At 41.0% G+C, this 20,614-nt stretch overlaps 1 protein-coding gene across 3 annotated transcripts in view; it reads right to left on the bottom strand.

Moving 5' to 3' along the window:
- The window catches only part of LOC149274131 (segment polarity protein dishevelled homolog DVL-1-like), a 49,751-nt gene extending 34,282 nt beyond the window's left edge, over window positions 1-15,469 (bottom strand). For all 3 annotated transcript variants that reach the window (XM_089505793.1, XM_089505790.1, XM_089505791.1), the window contains exon 1: window positions 15,300-15,469. In XM_089505793.1, the coding sequence (XP_089361919.1) occupies window positions 15,300-15,469 (170 nt within the window). The remainder of the gene's footprint in view (window positions 1-15,299) is intronic.
- Between the last annotated feature and the right edge of the window lie 5,145 nt (window positions 15,470-20,614).

The following is a 20,614-nucleotide window of genomic DNA, read 5'->3' as shown; positions in this document are numbered from 1 at the left end:
CTCCCAATGGCAATTTATATTGTTTTAAAAAGACTTCTTTTCCACTATTTTTAAACATAATTTACATTATTTAAGATATTTCATTAATATTAAGGTTGAAAAACTCCTGATAGCCGGTTTATGGATGAAAACACTGAGTCACTCGTCCTCCATTGTTACCGAAATGAGTCACTATGTTCTAGTGAACATTAAGCAAACTAATTACTGTTTTTCCCAATCAGCAGATTGCTACACAATGCACGCAGTTTACAACGGCCAAGAGGTTATCATTCATACCCACACACAGCCCAGCACAGTGTATACACGTGTGGCCCTCGCGTGATCACCTGATGCCACCTCCTCTTGCTGGGACCGGGTTACTGTCCAAGATGTCACTACTGGAGACTAAGTCCCACAAATATACTTCTAGCTATACCTTATTATCCCTTAATATACTTTATTAATGAACTGACCTCCTCCCCGAGACTCTACAAATACTGACTCTTTAATAGTCCATCGCCAAGACTCTATCGTAGCCCCCGGCTAACAACTTGCTTCTAATATTCATCATTTTACTGTTCTGCAGGTACCAAAAATTTTAATGAAAGTAGAAGTCCCATGGAAAAAATCCTCTTCTCCTTGACCATTAATACACAGCTTTATATACAGTAATGTAGGTGGTTTTATCTCGTTTTGTTCCAATAAACTCCCTTTTATCTGCAGACCTGGAGGCCGCCATCGTTGTCAGTCTTGTGATATTTTGGGAGTTTGCAGGAGATTCTACCTCTGTCACTCCGCTATTCATTGTGAAGGACCAACACCGGCCCCGGTGAGAACGCACACAACGCCTTCTTTTATTTATTGTTTTATATATTCAGTTCAAAACTCAACAATGGCTAATATATTGGCAGTTGTTCTAATCGACGGAGAACGTCCCATTTTAGTTACACAAAGGTGAGAATGTTCTCTGATCCAATGTACACCCGTCCGTCTTTCACCTGATTACAAGATGGAACATGAATAGTTCAAGCAGGGAATCCAGTTACTGCTTTTTGCCAGATTCGGTTCTAAAGGATCACCTTACGCATGATCTGTATTACGCTAAACGATCAGTGCTTCGTTTAGAGGCCGACCCCCCCCCCCAGATGTACTGCGCATGCATTCCCCATGCATTATTCCCTAGTATGAATAATCATGACATGAGTCCTCCTTTGATCATTTAAGGTAGATTTAAATTGGCATTAACTGCAAGGGATAAAAACGTCCAGCACGCCACAGCATCAAAAACACACGGACATCAAAATGATTTGTACTGCTGGGACTCGTATTAAACACTTCCTATGACAGGGAATTAATTTTTATTAATGTAGCAAACCAAAAGATGAAAACCCATCACAAAATATATATATACATTGTTTAATGAGCGTCCTGGGAGCCCGTCCTAAATACGCCCATACTTTCTCCCTTTACACCAAACTAGAAGCTATGGAGAGTCAGTAACACGGCGGTAGAATTAATACTACCCAGTCACCGTAGCAACCAACAGAATGTTTCTGCTCACTGGACCATACCATTGGAGGCGGGTATGATGATAAGACAACTTTTATAGGTTTTTATTCGTCATTATAATCCAGAAGACCCGTACTCAACATGGTGTGCCCACAATGGGGAGAAATAAACAAAGCATACATTGTGATATAGGAAACATTCTAAGATTCTGAAATGTAAATCCCATAAATAGCTAAAATTGTTAAAACTCAACAACTCATTACCAAGGCAACAGTTGATAAAAAAAACTGCGTGTGGTCAAAATGTAGACAGCTCTGTGTTGAGTTAACATGCGGGGTTAGAGTTGTGGATTCAGCTCTTTGACTTCACTATACATTATGAAGTAGTGAAGTAAAGGAGTAAGCATTCCTTTAGCCAGGGGTCTCCAACCTGCTGGCCTCCAGCTGCTGCAGGACTACATCTCCCATAATGCTCTTTCAGCTAAGGGGCTGGCTGAGGAGTATGGGAGATGCTGATATAATGTAATGATTAGATCCTGGATACTTTTGGATCATTACTGCAACAGTATCCTTCTGCCTTAAAACTTCAAAAACACCAAACTCAGCTACTAAAGGTAAAAATACATCTGAGATGCAGACATTTTGCATTTAAAATATGTCAGTAATTGACATAGATTGCATGGAGAGCTGGGATCTGGGAGAACTCCTGCTGGAGGATCGAATGTCATCTCTGCAATGCAGTAAACCGGCACTCAGCACCGAGGAGGGGTTTCCTGGTCAAGGGGAAGATATGGCTGTTTATAGCACTGGAGACAGGGCTTTTATTGTAGTTTTATTGTAGTCTGTAAATATATTTCATAGCTGCTCATGGTACAGGGTGTACCTGTCATTTGCTGCCAATGAGGGTAGAGTGGGTGGAATTTTGGGGCAATATTATGTTTTATTCCACAATAAAATTAGGTATCTGCAAATTTCACAGGTCCTGCAGATATATCTGATCCCTAAGGTTTGAGCTGTCAGTCGAGCTACAAAGGCAACTCAATTCAAATTAAAACCACTCATGCAGCAACTCTGTTGACAAAAAGTCCTGTTGGTGTCAAGTTGGACATCAAATGTCTCCCTTTGAATGATCAAGTTTGGCACTCTTATAGAATGTAACAACATTCTGTTTAACTTCTAGGTCAGGGACTCTAGCCAAGTTACATTGCTATCCTTTTCATATAAACAGTGCCCAGGAATCACAAATGTCCAATGAAAAATGGGACTGTTGGTATGTATGCCTATTACCAAAGTATGGGAATGCTCTGCTCTAACTCTGATAACCCTCATCCAACTTTAAATACAATCAGAATTACACAGTTAGGATCAAGTACCCAAAAAAACCTTTTAGCCAAGGTTTGGAAACGCCTGGGCTGTTATTTGCTTTTCTCCGCATCTGTGGCACCTATGTTCCAAACAGCTGACAACTACATTGACTAACGTTGTTACTTAACACATGCGCGAAGCATAGTGAGTGATGTGTGACTTTATGTAGGGGTGGGTTAGAAAAGCCGCTCTCTTCCTGCCTGAATGACGTCATCAGGAAAAGGCCTTCCGCCAGCTGCTTCTGGACACAAAAGACGCTGAAATAAATGAGCATATTCCTAATCCTCTTTGGCATCACAGAGCCAAACCATGTGGGCTGAATATGGTGGCGAGTGATGGGGGTACGGTTACTGTTTGCACAATTGTTTATTAGAGTCAACATTCATTCTTCTCCTAGCAAAGAAATAGTAGCTCAGTTCTAAGGTACAAAAGTTACACAACAAACCAACCATCTTTTTTTTGGGGGGGGGGGGGATACGACACCTATGAATTTCTGTCTGTTGGGGAGCCATCGGTTGTCAAATCAAGCTCCAGCCATAAAGTCGGCCAAGACTTCTGTCGCCAGGGGTCTACATGAGTGTGTGAGACGATATTCACGGCCACACGACGCGGCGCTAACTCCTTGTTTAAAGGGACACAATGCATGGGGGGGATTCCGCAAAATCACCCCATATGCATTTAGCCCCTTTCCCCACTCCCAAGCTAAACACAATGGAGGAGATGTGTTCAGCCGATACCCTCTCCTCCGGTCAGCTCTGGCTTGGTTAAATGCTGCGTGCCGAGGACTCTTCAGTCTCCCAATTGCATGTGTGCAAAGTCCTCCCACTGATTTCAATGGAGGTCCTTTCCTGCCACTGATTGGCTGCTTTAAGCAACCCCAAAGATGCATATTTGTGGATAAATTACTATTAAAATACTGAGTACTTTGATATGCATTCTTCTATAGTTGGGGTGTCAGGGACATTAAACTGTCCCTTTAATAATGTTCTTGTCCCTTTTATATTATCTCATCTAGGCTGCTTCCATAAGGATTCCTTTTGTAATAAATAATATTATTATAAAACCAATTAAGTTCTGCATAACCGGATACTAACAATAAATCCAAGTAATAATGCAAAATAATTATTATTACATTTTATATGCACAGATCCTGCGCTTACATTTTCCTTACAACCTGCTTAATGAAAAAAATACATTTTAAAAAACATTTAATCACCGGATATATTATTTTAACTTTTATTTTTAATGTCTTTTTAATTCCCCACCAAAAATAATTTTTACAAATGAATTTTTAATATTTTTTAATTCATGAAGAATATATACTGTATGAGTTCAGAGACGGCATTACTACTGGAGGAAGGAATTAATTGTGTGTTGAATTATTACTGCATGGTTCAGGTCAGGCTCATTATGTAAATATTCAAATTAAGATTTTCTTCCACAGTTCAGGGATTTTTAAACTGGTTAGACTGGTCTCCGGAGAACATGATATGGGGGGAATTATATAACTCATGACCGCAGCAGCTGTAAATATTTTCGTTATTCCTCTCTCTTTTTTTTTTTATTTAAAGAACTGACATTTTTGAAATGGGTGTCTTAATTGTGGTGTATAATAGAATTGGACACCAGATAAGAACCATTGAGCACACCTAGTTTGTCCTTTTTTCTGAACTTAAAGTCTCAGACCTTGTTCCATGCATGTTTAAATCCAATCACTGTATTAACCACTTCCGCTGGGAGGCTGTTCCACTTATTTACAATCCTCTTGGTAAAGTAAACATGACCTTTTAGTTGTGTGGATATGAATGTACAATACCTTGATAAAGGGAGGGCTACACAAATCTATGTCAAATATAGGAGCCAGACAGAATATTTTGCATGCCACCTATGTTTTCAGTAGCCTGTAAGTTATGCTTCTGTAGAGATCAATACATTCTAGCCCGTAACTTTGGGTAAATGGCCAAACATGGGCAAGCTCTGCAAACAGGGGTATAGATCTAGCTCCATATTTCTTATTCTTAGCTATAAATAAAGATTTCCCTGCAAATCCTAAAACATGCCTTGTTTACTATACTGACTAAGAGGGGTTTATTCACTAAACAGGGAGTTTGCAGGAGAGTTGACTCCAATATAGGACAAGAAGGGCCAACCATGGCAAGACTCTTTTGTAAATGCATACTTCAATCAGTAAGAAGTTAAAAAAAATGACATTGATATTATATATTATAATAATATACTATATATTATACAAGGCCAACCAAGCCCATCTGACAAAAAGCCAGATTCTAATTGAAATTCACCCAAATTTTAAGGGTATGCACTATTTAGCCAATATATATATATATATATATATATATATATATATATATATATATATATATATATGAAATAATACTGTTTGTTTTCACAAAGCCATAATAAACATTTTCTCTATTTTTATATATAAAAAACAGCTGAAAGTAAGCGATCTTTCTCACTATCAGGCTTCAGCAAACACAAAGTGATCTGTATCTCTGTAGGAATCTGCTGGGATTGATGTATGGGGCACTCAGGTGGAAGGATTTTATTGAATGTTATCTATTTGTAAAGAAGCTTCTCCTTTCCTCTATTGTTTGCTTTCTGTATATTCGCAGTGATCCTGGCGGCGGTTGAGTTCATGCAGTTTATCCGTCCATCGGGGAGGGAAGTACTTTTGTGAAACAGAAGAGAAAGAAGTGCTTTTAAACTCATCAGAGGTTCATCAAGACTCATAAAAAGCCTCCCCACCATTGTTCCGTAACATAGACATGTGCCATTGTATTAAATATTCAGGATATTTTAACAAGCAATGCAGAATGTAGATTTTAGGGGAAAATTATACATTTTAATTATATTTTTTTATACAAACAACGGTAACAAAAAAAAGGGTTATATCTATTTAATATTATCTTGGGTATTTTCAGCTGAATTGTTCTCCTTTATAACAGACTGGAGGTGGCCAATAGTTTATTCTCATCTGTGCATTTTCTGGACAGTATTTGGAAGCTAACTATCTTCTGATTATCTGAAATTAACAAGAAGCTGGTAATAATAGTTAATTTTAGATCTTCGGTGATAATAAATGAGTACATTAACAATCATATGAGAGCATTAAGGGAGTATCACTATTTTATCACTTTGCAGGCATTATTCGATTCCCCATCATCCTGTGTAGAGTGTGATGTATGTCAATTATGGACTTTTTTCACTATTATAACATTATCAAGTATTCAGCATTTCTTAACTGTAGGATTTACTACTGATATGCCAGCCTTATTTTTATGTTATTTATATATATATATATATATATATATATATATATATATATATATATATATATATATATATTGGAGACCGTTTTGCATGGACTCCAAAGCAATTTACCGCATACAAATCGGTGCATGTCTTCTTTAGTTATTGGAGTTAGAAAATGGGTCTTGCTCTTCATTTTCCTCCTCCCACGGCTTCTTGCACTGGAAGCAGGAAGCATACCTAAGTATGCATCGATTTGTCTTCAGTTAAATGCACCAGAGCCAAACACACCGGGCAGCAACTCATACTAACCGGCTGGATATACCGGGGCCCACAAGCTATGGGAGTATAAACCCATAATGTGCAGCCTCGTATATACATACACTGGACGAACCTATGCCATCAGTCAGCAACTAGCCTTAAAGTGCCAGGGCCACCTGGTCACCGCCATGTCCGGCCCTGACAGGAGTCCATGCAGAATGAAATTCAATACGAACTGAATAAAATAGTAATTTTCAATGAATAAATATAAAACTCAATGTATATATGTACACAGATTATTTTTCTAGTTTTGATCATTTAGATGAGTTCATTCTAGCAAAAAAAAAACCCTTTACATCTTCTATTTTATATTTTTGTCATTCTTTTATGTTTGCCTTCTAGCTAGATACCTCTGATCTGTAGCTTCTCCCAGTGGTCAATGATTAGAAAGAAACTCGGATCCACGATAAACCTTTGTGCAGATGCTGCAGTTTATACCCTAGTGTTCTTTTATTTAGTGCAATATACTAAGATAAGATGTTGATAAGATAAAGTAACAGCACATACACATCAAGGGAGATAAAAAAACCCTCTACTACACTCAAGCATGTTGTAAAAGAAAACAACAGTGCATGAGAGGGTAGTAGGTAGATGGAACATGCTCCCATTGGAAGTGGTAAAGGCTAATACAGGGAGGGAATTTATGCATGGGGCATAAAGGTGTCCTTAATCTAAGAAGAGACCAACTACTGATTAAGTACATCAGGAAAAATGGGCAGACTAGAGGGGCCAAACGCTTCTTAACTGCTGTCAAATTTTCTGTTCCTATGCAAACATTCAAAATGATACAAAAGTAACATTTTTAGAAATATATGAGAGCGCCTTTAAAAGTGGAAATAATCTTCTTGTTCTAACAGGATGTAGCAGATTACAGATAACATTATTAACCTTTTCCACATTAGAAAAGGCATTGTATGTCTATATATCCGATATCTTTTATGATAACATCCTGATTACCTGAAATGATAGGTTACAAGGTTTAAAGGAAATTCTTCCCCTTTTAGTGTCTAACATGATTCTAGGATCTTGCTTTGGTTAAGAGATTTAACGTTGGGATCCGCAGCACATCATTTATCGGAAGCAGCTGAGAAGCCTTCTGGAAAAAGTCGGCTCATTGCATTGGGTTTCACACAAATGATTAAAGGGGCACTCCAGCCATCATCCAATGCATCATCTGCCTCCCTGGCATGCCTTTTAACCCCCTATTTGCCACTCTGCCCCCCAGATATCCCTTATACACCCCTAGAAACCACTCTGCCTCCCTGATATGCCTTTAAACCCCCTATATGCCACTCTGCCTCCAGAAAACCATAACACCCCCCCCCCCACACCTTACCAGTTATCCCTAGACTTGTGTCCCCCATGCTTCAGACTCCCTGGTGTCTAGTGAGGGCAGCCGGTGAAGGTCTGTGCGATGCGGTACCTCCACCGGGGCTTCTATGACAGAGCGCTGGCGTCACATGAGCTTCCGGTGCTCAGTCATGGAAGCCCCCAGAGGAACTTGCGTCAGAGAGGAGGATCCGGGTCCACTGCAGCGCTGCGGGGGATCTGAATCTTTGTCTTGTAGTCTGACCTCTATTTGAAGTCTGATTAGAAGACGACCTTGAATATAAGACGAGGGATATAATCAAGCAAATACGGGACTTCAAAGACCCCTGTGCAAACACATGAAAGTGCTTCCATTGATTGTAATACGATTGCTTTCCTGCCACTGATCACCTACTTTAAGCTGCCAAGCGGGAAGAATCGTCAGACTACAGAGGAGGACGGCAGCTGCAGGGCTGAAGCTTCTACCTCAGTAAATTCTTTATTTTCTTTAATATTTATTATGCATTGTTATTTCGGGAGGCTGCCAGGTACATTAAACTGTCCCTTTAAACATAAAGGGGGTCAAGTATAAAAAAGTAAATGCGGTACAAAATGTAAAAATATTTCTCTATAACAGCCAGTGAAATGTCCCAATCAGCAGGATTCTCACTTCCTGACCGTACCAAATCATTGAATTTAGAATAAGCAATACGTTAATTTGGTTAAAATTAACAAAAAGCTGACTTTACATCGGTTCCAGCACACGCTGCGACAATGTAACACGGACACATTTCTGTATCTCCGGCAAGGATGATGGGAATATTGGTTTTTTTTGGAATTATAAACCTTCCAGAGGCTATTTTATTTTTATACAACATAGTTTTTGAGATATTTGGCTTCCTTTTAATCCATCCCTGAAGGCGCAGCAAGCCAGGCTAATTAGTTTCTGTGCTGATTGAGCCTCGTGTTATCATGCGATTTATGCACATAAATCGCCACCGTAGGGATAATACTTCAATTCTTAATCAAGAAGCTACGAGTAACATAAAAAAAACCAAAAAAAACCCACTTTCTTCCGAAAAAATAAATGAATAGCGAAATATATAGATGGCTTTTAGCAATTTAAGGAAGGAAAAAAAAAAAGGCACAGCTTGTTTGGCAGCGACAAGTTAAACATTGGCCCAAGGTTTAATGTTTTCCCTTAATAATCAAATATATTTTGGAAATTGATGTATAACAAGGGACTGAATCACACGTCCCTTACAGCGGCCGGGCGCTCATACTTCACCAGCTGTTATGGCTCCATGATGGAGCAATCTGTATCACACCTCCAGGACTTTCGGCGTAATGGCGCCATATTGAGGATCTCCTACTCAGCAGACCTCAACATTTCCAATAATTGTACCCTCTACAAAGGTAATAATGCATTGGAGGCTTAGATATGGCGAAGGTTGTAGGCAAGTGGAGCTGCCTTCCAGTAGAAGAGGTCAACAAAGCATGGGAATTTAAACACGCGTGGGATAGGCATATGACTTCTGAATCTAAGGGGAAGACAAGGACTTATTAAGGTTTTATTTTTTTACCTAAGGCAGACCATGTGGGCCACATGGTTCTTATCTGCCGTCAAATTCATTGGCTTCAGAGACGTACAGAATACAATTTATATTCCTAACTTCTGTAACATACTACGAGCAGACACAGCGACATGACGGCTACAAAGTAACCGAGGTTGAGAAGAGTGTAAAGTTCTGTATAACTTTTGATGCCACTTTAAAGTCTGAAGGATGTGAATTCTGTATCTTTAGCATCCTTACCGTAAATAAACAATACTTTGCTGAAGTCTCAATGAATGTCATTGTGTTCCCTCTTAATATACCTGATTGGGCACATTCCGTAGATTTATAGAGCAAGGTTTACGACTAAGAATTTCATTCCACGGCACCTTCGTGTTTGCCTATTTCTTTCTGTGCAAATTAGCCCCAGCTCTTATTCAAAGCTCCGCTCTTCATATTGATGCAATAATCGGAAGGGGTCTTGTTGGGTTAAATACAAATTATAAACAGGGGAATTAACACTTTGGGAATATTATTGTATTGCAATCATATTATTGTTGTAGCAATCAGCCAAACACAGGCTCACAGCACCGGGTCCTTGGCCCTGACTAAGGTGGATAAAAGAGAAGAAATAAAGTTGTAATGGAGGGGGAAAGATGGTACACTGTGATGGAGAGGTGTTGAAATGTAGGGCAGCCACAATAAGATATTTACCCATGTTGTTTATACATGTTAATAAGAACCGAGAGAGTGGTAGATAAGTGGAGCAGCCTCCCTGCAGAAATGGAGGAAGCTAATACAGTGGGGGAATTTAAAAAGGCACATGGTTATCCTGAATCTACAATGAGACCAGGGACTTATTGAGGGTTTGAGTCTTTACATCAAGAAAAACAGGTGGACTAAATATAGCGCTGCTCGTGAATAATAATAATAATAATAATAATATGGCTGATATGCACACTGTATGCAGTATATTTATATAGCAATCTTAATCCCCGGAGCACTACAGAAATAAAGAGAGCATCCTTCGCCCCACAGAAAACCCCAGTAAAAGAACACTGGGGTTTTCTGTTATTGGAACTGGGAATGTTGTATGTTTAAAAGCCATTCTTCTTGAGTAAACTTCAAGGATGCAGGAACTGACTGCTGACATCTGTTAACGGTACATATTCCCACGTCCCCCGAGATCTGTTTGTACTAAAAGGAAATTGCTTCAAAATTCATTTTGCAAATGTCCTTTTATTGCTATGTGTCTGCCCTTGTCAGCGGCTGATTGAATAGCTAGTTATTGGTGAAAGGAGGATACAAAGCGTTGTATGTTGCAGCTATTATCGACTCTGTATTTTAAACGCATCACAAGACTTAAACTTTTTTCCTGATTAGCTGTCCTGGTAAATCAATGATTAAAGCATCATGCAAACACGACTTATGTACTTTTGAGTGATCTATGTATTGCACCAACCAAATCACTTACAAATGCATGGATCAAGCTCAATTCCATCCAATATGTTTCTATGTAACGGGCCACCCATGAACTTGGATCGCACTACTGGCATTTCTACATTGCAATCATTTTGATGGCTGCCAACCAAATTCAGTGGCAAGGAAGCTTTGTTGATCCATACATAACCTAGCAATTTGGCAAGTGCATAGATCAAGGGCTATTTTTGTAAATCAAACAACAGAAATGTCCACTTTATGAGTGATATTTAGTTAGCACCATACCTAGACCAAATATTGTTCTTTATTCAAAGTAGATCTATTATCTGTGTATGTCAAATCCACTTCAAATAAAGACAGTTTCTATCATAAATGCCTGTGGATTATACAACCCTAATTCATTTTGTTCATTCATTCACATTCAACAAAACCACTGTTAGAGTGTTAAAGCCTTGTGGGTATGTTGGCTGGCAACATTAAAGGGTCACAAGTTAGAGAATATATTTATAGACAAAAAAAGGAAGAGTCCTGTGACTACGTCAGTGTCGATGGCGGATGCAAGCTAGTCACGTTATCTAATGTGATGATTTTGTTCTTTAATTTTGTTCCCTACATACCGTATTGTCCTGATTATAGGCTGCACCCCCCCCCAAAAAAATCTTTAAATTATGGGTGCAGCCTATAATCGGGGTTTAGATATTGCCAATGTCTCCCTACTGTCTCCTTTTCCACAGCTCCGCGTCTTCTTCTCTTGCCTCTTCCTGCTCTTCTGTCTTCATCCGCTTCTCCCCGATATTGGCTCCATTTTCCAGGTATTGCAGACAGATTTGCAGAGAAGCGTTTCTGCCCCTCTCTTTCTCTGCGAATCTGTCTGCAATATTCTGGGTTCTTGGAGTGTTTCCGCAAGAGGGCCCAGTCACGGCACGACGCACGTAGACACCCTCTCCCCTGTTCCTCCAATCACGGGAGAGGGTGTGTCTGGAGGCTCCGCCCCTTTTGCAGAAGCACTCCAGGAGGTCTGATTCATGGAGCTGATACAACAGAGAAGTGGACGAAGAAAGTAGACAGAAGACAAAATGAACAAGAAGTGGCAGGAGAAGAAGTGGAGCTGATCGGAAAAAGTGATGAGGACATGGAAGCAGGCGGCACAGGAGATAGGAAAACATTTATAAAGCATGAGAGAGAGTGTGAGAGAGCATAAGAGAACGAGCGAGAAAACACTGCTTTACCCTCTACTAATGTGTATTTTTTTAAAATACATTTTCTGTTACAATAGTACCAGCCTATACGGGTGCAGCCTATAATTGGGTTAATACGGCCATTTGCCCACGTAAGAAATTCATTCATACAACCCAAGTATTCTTATTCATATAGCGTAGAAAAAAGTAAATTCACAAATCTGTCAAGCCCCAAAGCTTATCTGATGCCACATCTTACTGTATGAATGGAGGTCACTAAAATATATCACCCAGGTCCTTCAGATACCATTCTGCAAACAGAAAGATTTTTGTCTTTCATTGCAGCAGCTGGAGGGCCGCAGGTTGGACACCCGTCATAAAGAATGCACCAAGCAAGACAGAAATGTATTTTAATACAGTCTTGCAGTGGATATTATATATATATATATATATATTTGGGATAGCCATGTTAACCCAGTAGTGTAAGTTTAAAAAATACCCTTTTTATTGCACTAACAATCCATTTTAAGGACGAGCTTTAAGTATACATCCCTGCAACTCTATATATGACACCATAGAGCAGTAACCTCTTAACTGGAGTAACGTACGTGCTGTATGAATTCCCAATAGTCCATTAGAGATGCTGGCAGCCTTTACCCTCAGGAATATTAAAGAATCCTTTGCAAATGCTCGCTGCTGCTATTAACGTGAGTACTTTGCGTACGCTCGCCATTTGTATACAGATTACGGCCATACATAACACTGCGATGGGGCCTTCATCACATCTCTAAAAAATGGATTGTCTGGGTGGACTAAGACATTCGGTGGGAAGCCGGTCGCTCGGCCACAGGCTCTGGATTGAAAAAACAATAAAATGTTACCTGTGCAGCTACGGGGTTAAAACCTCTTGTATATACCTTTTACGGCTTACTTCTTCCAGTAGACTATCATCAATCCTGTAACACTCTCATATGTTATAGAAGAAAATAGAAACCTACTGAGACACTGAAGTCCTTCAAATAAACTTGCATAAATATTTATTCCATCTTTGTATTATCGTTATTATTATGCACTTACAGAGTGGCAACAAATGTATCCTTTATCCATAGTCTATATACTTACAGTCTAGAATACAGCATATTGTCATCTCTCCCATAACAAGAGGTTTTCAGGGCGACATATCTGAGGGTCTGGGAGTAATGGCTCCCATATCCACATCTTTATAAAGATCACAATCCTAAAGCCTCTGTGACCCCTGACCCCTGACTTAGCTGTCTGTCTCCAGTTCCCTCTGAAGTTTGAGTACATCTCAATGCCGGATTAGACTATGGATATATTGACTTCTTGTTGATTGTCACTGTGATGATTTGCCGGTCATGTTATTAATGAATAAGATCATCAGTAACCAAAATATCAATAATATTCAAAATGGGAAACATAGTATTATTAGAGTTATACATATAGTATTATTGGAATTATATATAGTATTATTAGAGTTATACATAAAGTATTATTAGAGTTATACATATAGTATTATTAGTTATACATATAGTATTATTAGAGTTATATAGCGTACATAGTATTATTAGAGTTATACATATAGTATTATTAGAGTTATATAACGTATATAGTATTATTAGTTATACATATAGTATTATTAGTTATACATATAGTATTATTAGAGTTATATAGCGTACATAGTATTATTAGTTATACATATAGTATTATTAGAGTTATACATATAGTATTATTAGAGTTATATAACGTATATAGTATTATTAGAGTCAGGACTGTACCTGGATGCAGCTTTCTATCAAGGCAACTTTCCCAGCCTGTCAGCCACCTGTCAGGGAATCTCTCCTGCCCCAGATACCGGCCCTCTGCACAGGTGCTGCTCTGCTCCCTTCCAGGCCTGCACCTTACCCTCCATGAGGCCTGCACCTTGCCTGTGTCCTGCTAGGCAGTCCCTGTGCCAGTCCCCTGCACCGCCATGTTTACTGTGGCATGAAGCGGGGCCTCTAACGTGCATTCACGTCCACATTAACCCCTCACCCCCGTATCCGGGACATTTCTCTGCCCGCTGCTCGGGCCAATAACACCCTGTACACCATCGCCCGAGCCCAGGGCTGGAGGTGACAGCCGGCCCGCAGCACACGGGGAGGAGGAGGGAGGAAGCCATTAAGGAAACGGGGACGCCGTGGGGACAAACAACCACAAGCCGAAGAAAGCAGGAACGGCACCGGGAATTCACATGACAATGGCTCTGTGTACTGCGCTACGGAATATGCAGGCGCTTTAACCCTGAGCAGGCATCAAACACTTAAATGCAGAGAGCTGCCACCGGGCCGCATGACACACACTCATTACACGCTAAGGGGGGCAGGGGTTACAAGTTAACCTGCAGGGGGCAAAGCTAATGATGACGCGGGGCAGAGGTGGGGAAACGTCAGGTGTTCCACCCTCCTTATATGCCAACAGCCCCCTTCCTCTAATTTACCCCATTTCACTTCCCAATTCCCCGTCTGTAAACGGGATGTGAATGCAGCTCTCCCCTTAGAAGTGCTCCTTCCCCTCCCACTTAATAATCACCCTTTATAGAAAATGACAGTAAAACCCCTTTGAAGCTGTGACAATGTCAGGATTAAAAGCCCCCATCCCCGGGGCATTAGTGTGAATCAGCTGGCTTTGTATTCTAATATTCACACCGGTAATTCCGCAATATAAATATTTCAAACACCTGTCTATCTACTCCTATCATCCATTCACCCACCTACCCCCTATCATCCACCTACCCCTCTATCCCTATCATCCACCTACCCATCTATCCCTATCATCCACCTACCCATCTATCCCTATCATCCACCAACCCCTCTATCCTTATCATCCATCTATCCCTATCATCCACCTACCCCCTATCCCTATTATCCACCTACCCATCTACCCCTCTCATCCATCTACCCCTCTATCCCTATCATCCACCTACCTATCTATCTATCTATCTATCTATCTATCTATCTATCTATCTATCTATCCCTATCATCCATCCATTAACCAACCTATCCCTATCATCCATCCACCTATACATCTATCTACCTATGAATGCATTATATATATACACACATACACACACACACATCTACATGAGTATACACTGATATATGTACAATGTTAACACAGCCATGGCTCTTACACATATGTTCTATATAAAACAAGTGATCAGGATTCTAATCCTAGAACGCTTTGCAGAAGCCGATCTATGAATCAGAAGCGATCCCAGGCAGGGACCCCCCTGTGAAGCAGCGCAGGCAGATGTCAGTTTGCAGCAGGCGTGGGGCTACAGACACACGGGCTCATGGTCGCCAGCACCAGGTGCTTACCCAAAATCCTGGTCCATGGATTTAAAGAAGAATTTGTAGTTGTGGACAGGTCTGTTGCTGAGGACATTTTTGAAATCGGCTAAGGTCACTTTTTCGGGAGGAACAGGCAGTTTCACCAGATACGGGGTTTCTTCTTCATCTATATGGTAGATGATTTTAGTCTCAGCCATGAGCAGGGTGATTTCAGGAGGGGGGGGTACACCCCCCCAAAATGACAAGGCTCTCCCTTTGAAAAAGATCTGGCAGGTTCAGGCGTAGAATTCTTGCAAAATCATGGAGAGACGTGAAAGCCAAGTCCCTGATGTGTTCTCTTGTCAGTCACTCAATAGCCTTTCACAATACAATGTTCCAGGGCTTCTCAAAACAGGAAGGGATAAGCACAATCCTGATCTAGAAATGTACTGGCAAATGGCTGAGTGCTGGACATTCTGCTCCCTGCACTGCCCCCTAGCAGGTGACTGGTGTAACAGCACCCTCTTCTTCCAGACTGCCTTTCCAGACACAGCAGTGCCATTTACTCAGCCCCAAAATACCTTTAGGCATCATTTTATTGCAACATTTTCTATTGTATGATTTTAGAAGAATTCTAATATAGTTTACAATAAAGGTGGGATGGTTAAAAGTGAATGAGCTTTAATAATCAGCAAATCCACTACAGCATGGCTCACATCTGACTGTATAGGCTGCTGAATGCAGAACATATTGTACATCTGTACTGTCCGCTCGGGGGTCAGTATGTGCAATAATATGCACAGTATCTATACAGCCCCATCCTGTCTGCGAGAGGAATCCACACATTGTTCTAATTCCTTGATTAGCGATTCAATTGGGTTTATCCCTTTGCCTGTAATATCTTATAAACATCTACGATTCGCAAAATCTACACGTTGCATGAGATCGCAAAGGTAGTATGTATGTATGTATGTATGGCATCTAATAATTCTGTCCTCTGCCAAGTGATGCCACTCACCTTTAAGCCAGAGCTTATCATTGTGAGACCTGGACTTAGAATCAGTGGTGGTCTAAAAATAAAAAGGCAAAACAGTAACACACTCTTACTCACGCTCTCGCACTCACTCTTACTAACACTCTGTCTAAATCTGTCTTCCTACCTTCGTTGACTGCTTTTGTGTCCCTGTCTCCTTTTCCGCAGCTCCACTTCTTCACTTTACAAAGCTGACCGTCCTGCCGGCGAAACGCACATCGGGCATCACTAAGTGTTAGCTGTACCTCCTCACCCTCATACCAACGCAGCGATCTGATTTTTAGTATTCCGCTATCTTTGTTTATATAGAATGTATTTATTAATAACTAGAAAGGGTTGTTACAGATTTCCATTAAGCGATATTGGATAGCGAGTGGCTGGAAGTTTCAGAGTGTTTTCTCCCGTGAATCTAGTTAGTCCTTCACTCTTAGGCATTTACACTTATTGGGACACCTGACTATTACACCAACAGGGACTTTGATGACATTGAATTCGTAATACATAGGCATTAATATGTAGTTGGCCCCTCCTTTGCAGCTATAACAGCTTCTGGGAAGGATTTCCACAAGATTTTGGGGAGTTTCTGTGGGAATTTTTGCCCATTCATCTAGTAGAGCATTTGTGAGGTCCAGCACTGATGTTGGATGAGAAGGCCTGGGTCGCAATCTCCGTTCCAGTTCATCACAAAGGTGTTCGATGGGGTTGAGATCAAGGCTCTGTGTGGCCGGTCAAGTTCTTCTACACGATACTCATCCAACCATATCTTTATGGACCTTGCTTTGTGCACCACTATATGGACAAAAGTATTGGGACATATCTCTTGATTTCAAGCTTCAGCATGACTGTCCCCTGGCACACATAGCAAGCTCCATAAAGACATGGTTGGATGAGTTTGGTGTGGCCCTCACATAATGTAATGATATAGAGCTCTATTGTTGTAGTCAGATGTGTGAAGACCAAGAGAGAGGAGATAAAGGAGACAAATGGGAGAAGGATTCTTAAAGATGCTCAGACAAAATTTTAATGAAACTCTCTAGTATAATAAACATATAAACGTCAGCCAATGTATTATTACTTCTGGAGGTTTAGTTACATAAAACAACATAAAAACACTATCAGTTTCTAAGGCAACAGCCTATCAGTTGCTGATCTTGTGTCACGTGATATAGAAATAGAATTTGACGGCAGATAAGAAGAACCATCCAGCCCGTCTAGTATGCCCATTTTTCCTGATAGTCAGTCGTCGGTCTTGTCTTAGATTCAGGATCCATATGCCTATCCCATGCATGTTTAAATTACCCTCTACCACTTTGATGGGAGGCTGTTCCACTTATCTACCACCATCTCTAGTTTAAGATTATGTCCGGATAAACTTCCCTCCTGTGTTTCTATAACATCTCCCCCCCCCCCAAGGCATACTTATTGACAATTAAGTGTTCCCTGCAAATATTATGAATGAGGCAACTTTCATATAATTAAAGCATTATTTCTCGGAAAGGGTATGAAGAACGATGTATCTAATGCTGCATTGAACTACAAAAGTGTTGGTGGAACAGCACCTTTACTGGCTGGTATTCCATTCCTCCCCTTGAGTCTCCGGGAGGGATAAGAAGCAATTTCCTGAGATTTTGATTCTAGATCGATCTAATCAGAAAATACACAACAAAGCTGAGCCAATAATGTAAAATATTAAACAATAACCAAGCGCTGAAACCGTGCAATGAAATGACGCTGGTAACGCATGATTCACACTCTGCAAATAAACATTGACACAAGTGTTTTATAAACAAGATTATAGAGCTCCCAGTCATGAATAAGCAGCATTATAGTGCAGAAAATAAACGTGACTCACGCCGATCGTCACAGAGTATTTTTATTTATTTCTTATTGCTCCTGTGTTATTTTATGCATAAATCCCCGCAGAGTCCCAAAGAGCAGGAACGTCCGCTCCGTTAATCAATATTTGCACTTAGTCGCGCCCTGCAAGTGGTTATGGACTCAACTGGTCCTGTGTCCAGGGAGATGGCAAAGTGGCTCCTGTGGACAGGGAAAGGGATGTCGACAGCTTATCAGACAATGAGGTTGGGTCTTAAAGGGACACAATGGAAAACGTTAGCTTAAAAGGGCCAGTAACGTTATTCCTGATCCTAATTATTATGGAATTTCTTTGTGAAGCTCTGGCTGCATCTTTTATGGTCACCTGCGATGGTCAACGTTAAAATTGCTAGTGGAAATCGGATGTCTTAGCCATGCATATACCTGAATAGTCGAATGTTTGGAGATTAACATTACCTATAGAAAAAAAGGGAGGATTCTGGAAACTGCTCATTTAAGTGGGCTTTATAAGAAATATTCATATGAAAATATTAACGTTCTGGTTTTATCAGGAAGGCTGTGCTAGACAGAGGAACTCTGACTGTCTAGTAATCGGCTGCAGCAGCCAAGTGTGGCTGCCTGCTTCTTTTATGGGTGTGGAAGACATATCAGCATCAGAAATCCATTTTACGCTATTACAATAAGTTAATAATTTAAAATATATACTTTTTTAATTTATTAAGATGCTTTTTTGATGCTTTTCATAAGATGCCGATGTGGTGATGGCTACTTTTATCCCAGTAAAATGACCTATTAGGTTTTGATTGAAGTCAATAAAGGGTCTTTCACTATCAATGACATCAATGGCCTGATTAAAACAATCTGGGAGCTTTCAATATGATTTTTAAAGCGCTAACTCTGTGATTCTTGGGTTGGGGTGGTAACCTTCCATATTATCGGACCCGCCGAAGGATCATTTTAAGCTTCTGGTGGTTTTACTCTGTTAGGGCGACCGGTAACCCCGGGTTTAGCCAGCAAAGCCATCTGACGGATGCTGGGTACTGCTTAATGCCCATAGGCACTGCGGATCTAAACAGGTGATGTTTGCCTATAAGACAGGGCAAATGGAGGAGCATATGTCTGTTATTTAGTTGGGGGTGACGGTGCTTTAAATATATCGACCAGTGTTGGTCCCAGTCTGACCCTGAGGCTATGAACGCGTCTGACATGTTAATGCGGCAAAGGACTTAACTATTTGTGGCCCATAAATCCGCTAAGGCTCTTGGCAATGAAAGGGTTCCCAGCAGCCTGACTGCGCGGCTGTGAAACGGGTTCTACAAAGGACTGGAGCTCTTTAGACTGCCTTCGTTTAATGCCTCTGATGTGTTTCATTTTCAAACGTGCTGATTTTTCTTCCTATGTAATCGCCAGGCAGGCGGCGGGACCTCCCGCTGTGTGTGCGGTGTGTCACGAAGCAGCAGGACTGCAGTATGCATCTATTTGCTGGAGAGAAGAAAAGGGGGAAAGAAAAGGTTATGACACATAGAGATGATGTGCAGTTAGAAAAAAAAGACGTTGTGAACCAGGGAAGCTAAAAAGAAATCAATAGTTTTGGCACGTATGTAAAATACACATGGTGACTATGGATTCAGACATAGTGGTGCTATCCACAAGGCAACGTCTACTGCACAGGGTCTGCAGCAGTTGGGGCCGTAAAGATGGCGCAGCACCATTTAAAGCAGTCTGTGGAGGCTGTAACATAGTGTAAATAGGGCGACTGCGGAGATCATTGTGACCGACCCATTGAGCAGCCACACACCTGGGGGGCCTGATCACCCAAGAGGGCAATGTGCCCCCCAGTTTGGGATGGGGGATCGCCTCGGCCTAGTTATGCCTAGCTGGTGCGCTGTTGCGGCCCATTATACAAAAACCCAACAAGTATCTCCTTGCGAGTAAATCACCCAAAACAACCTTCGTATATAAAAAAAAAGGGGTCAACGCGGCAATCACGGTCATGCTGGGCGCAGCAAACATCCAATCAGATTGCGGCACCTGTACTCTGATTGGGCATTTGACTTGAATGCTGTACAACGTGACCAACACACCTGGGAACTTTTGGCCTCCGGCTACCGGGAGCCTACCCTTGCAGGACGTGGCCAGGACTATCAGCTGACGTCAACGGGGGGTCTCGCTGACATTGGTGGGTGTTCCTGCTGACATTGGTGGGTGTTCCTGCTGTCATCAGTGGGCATTCCCCCATTTAAGGGGGAAATGGGAAAGGAGTGGGGCATGTCAGGACCTGCAACCCGGATGATTCAGGTGTTGACCCAGAGAAGTGGCTCTCTAGGCTCTTAGGGAATCTGGGTCCTACAGAGGGACTGTCCTTCGTAAGCAGGGAGAGTTGGGAGGTATGCAGTAAGAGGATGGTTGATGAATGAGAGAATTAGATGATCGTTTTGACAGGAATGAAGACGCTGATGGTTTGGTGATGACACGAAGCACAGTTGAAGGTCAC

Source organism: Sceloporus occidentalis, unplaced genomic scaffold (genome assembly GCF_023333645.1).
Source record: "Sceloporus occidentalis isolate IW3139 unplaced genomic scaffold, rSceOcc1.0.p SCAF_346, whole genome shotgun sequence".
In the NCBI taxonomy this organism is placed as follows: Eukaryota; Metazoa; Chordata; class Lepidosauria; order Squamata; family Phrynosomatidae; genus Sceloporus; species Sceloporus occidentalis.
Note: the sequence above shows the minus strand (reverse complement) of the source record. Positions and strands in the feature narration are given on the sequence as shown.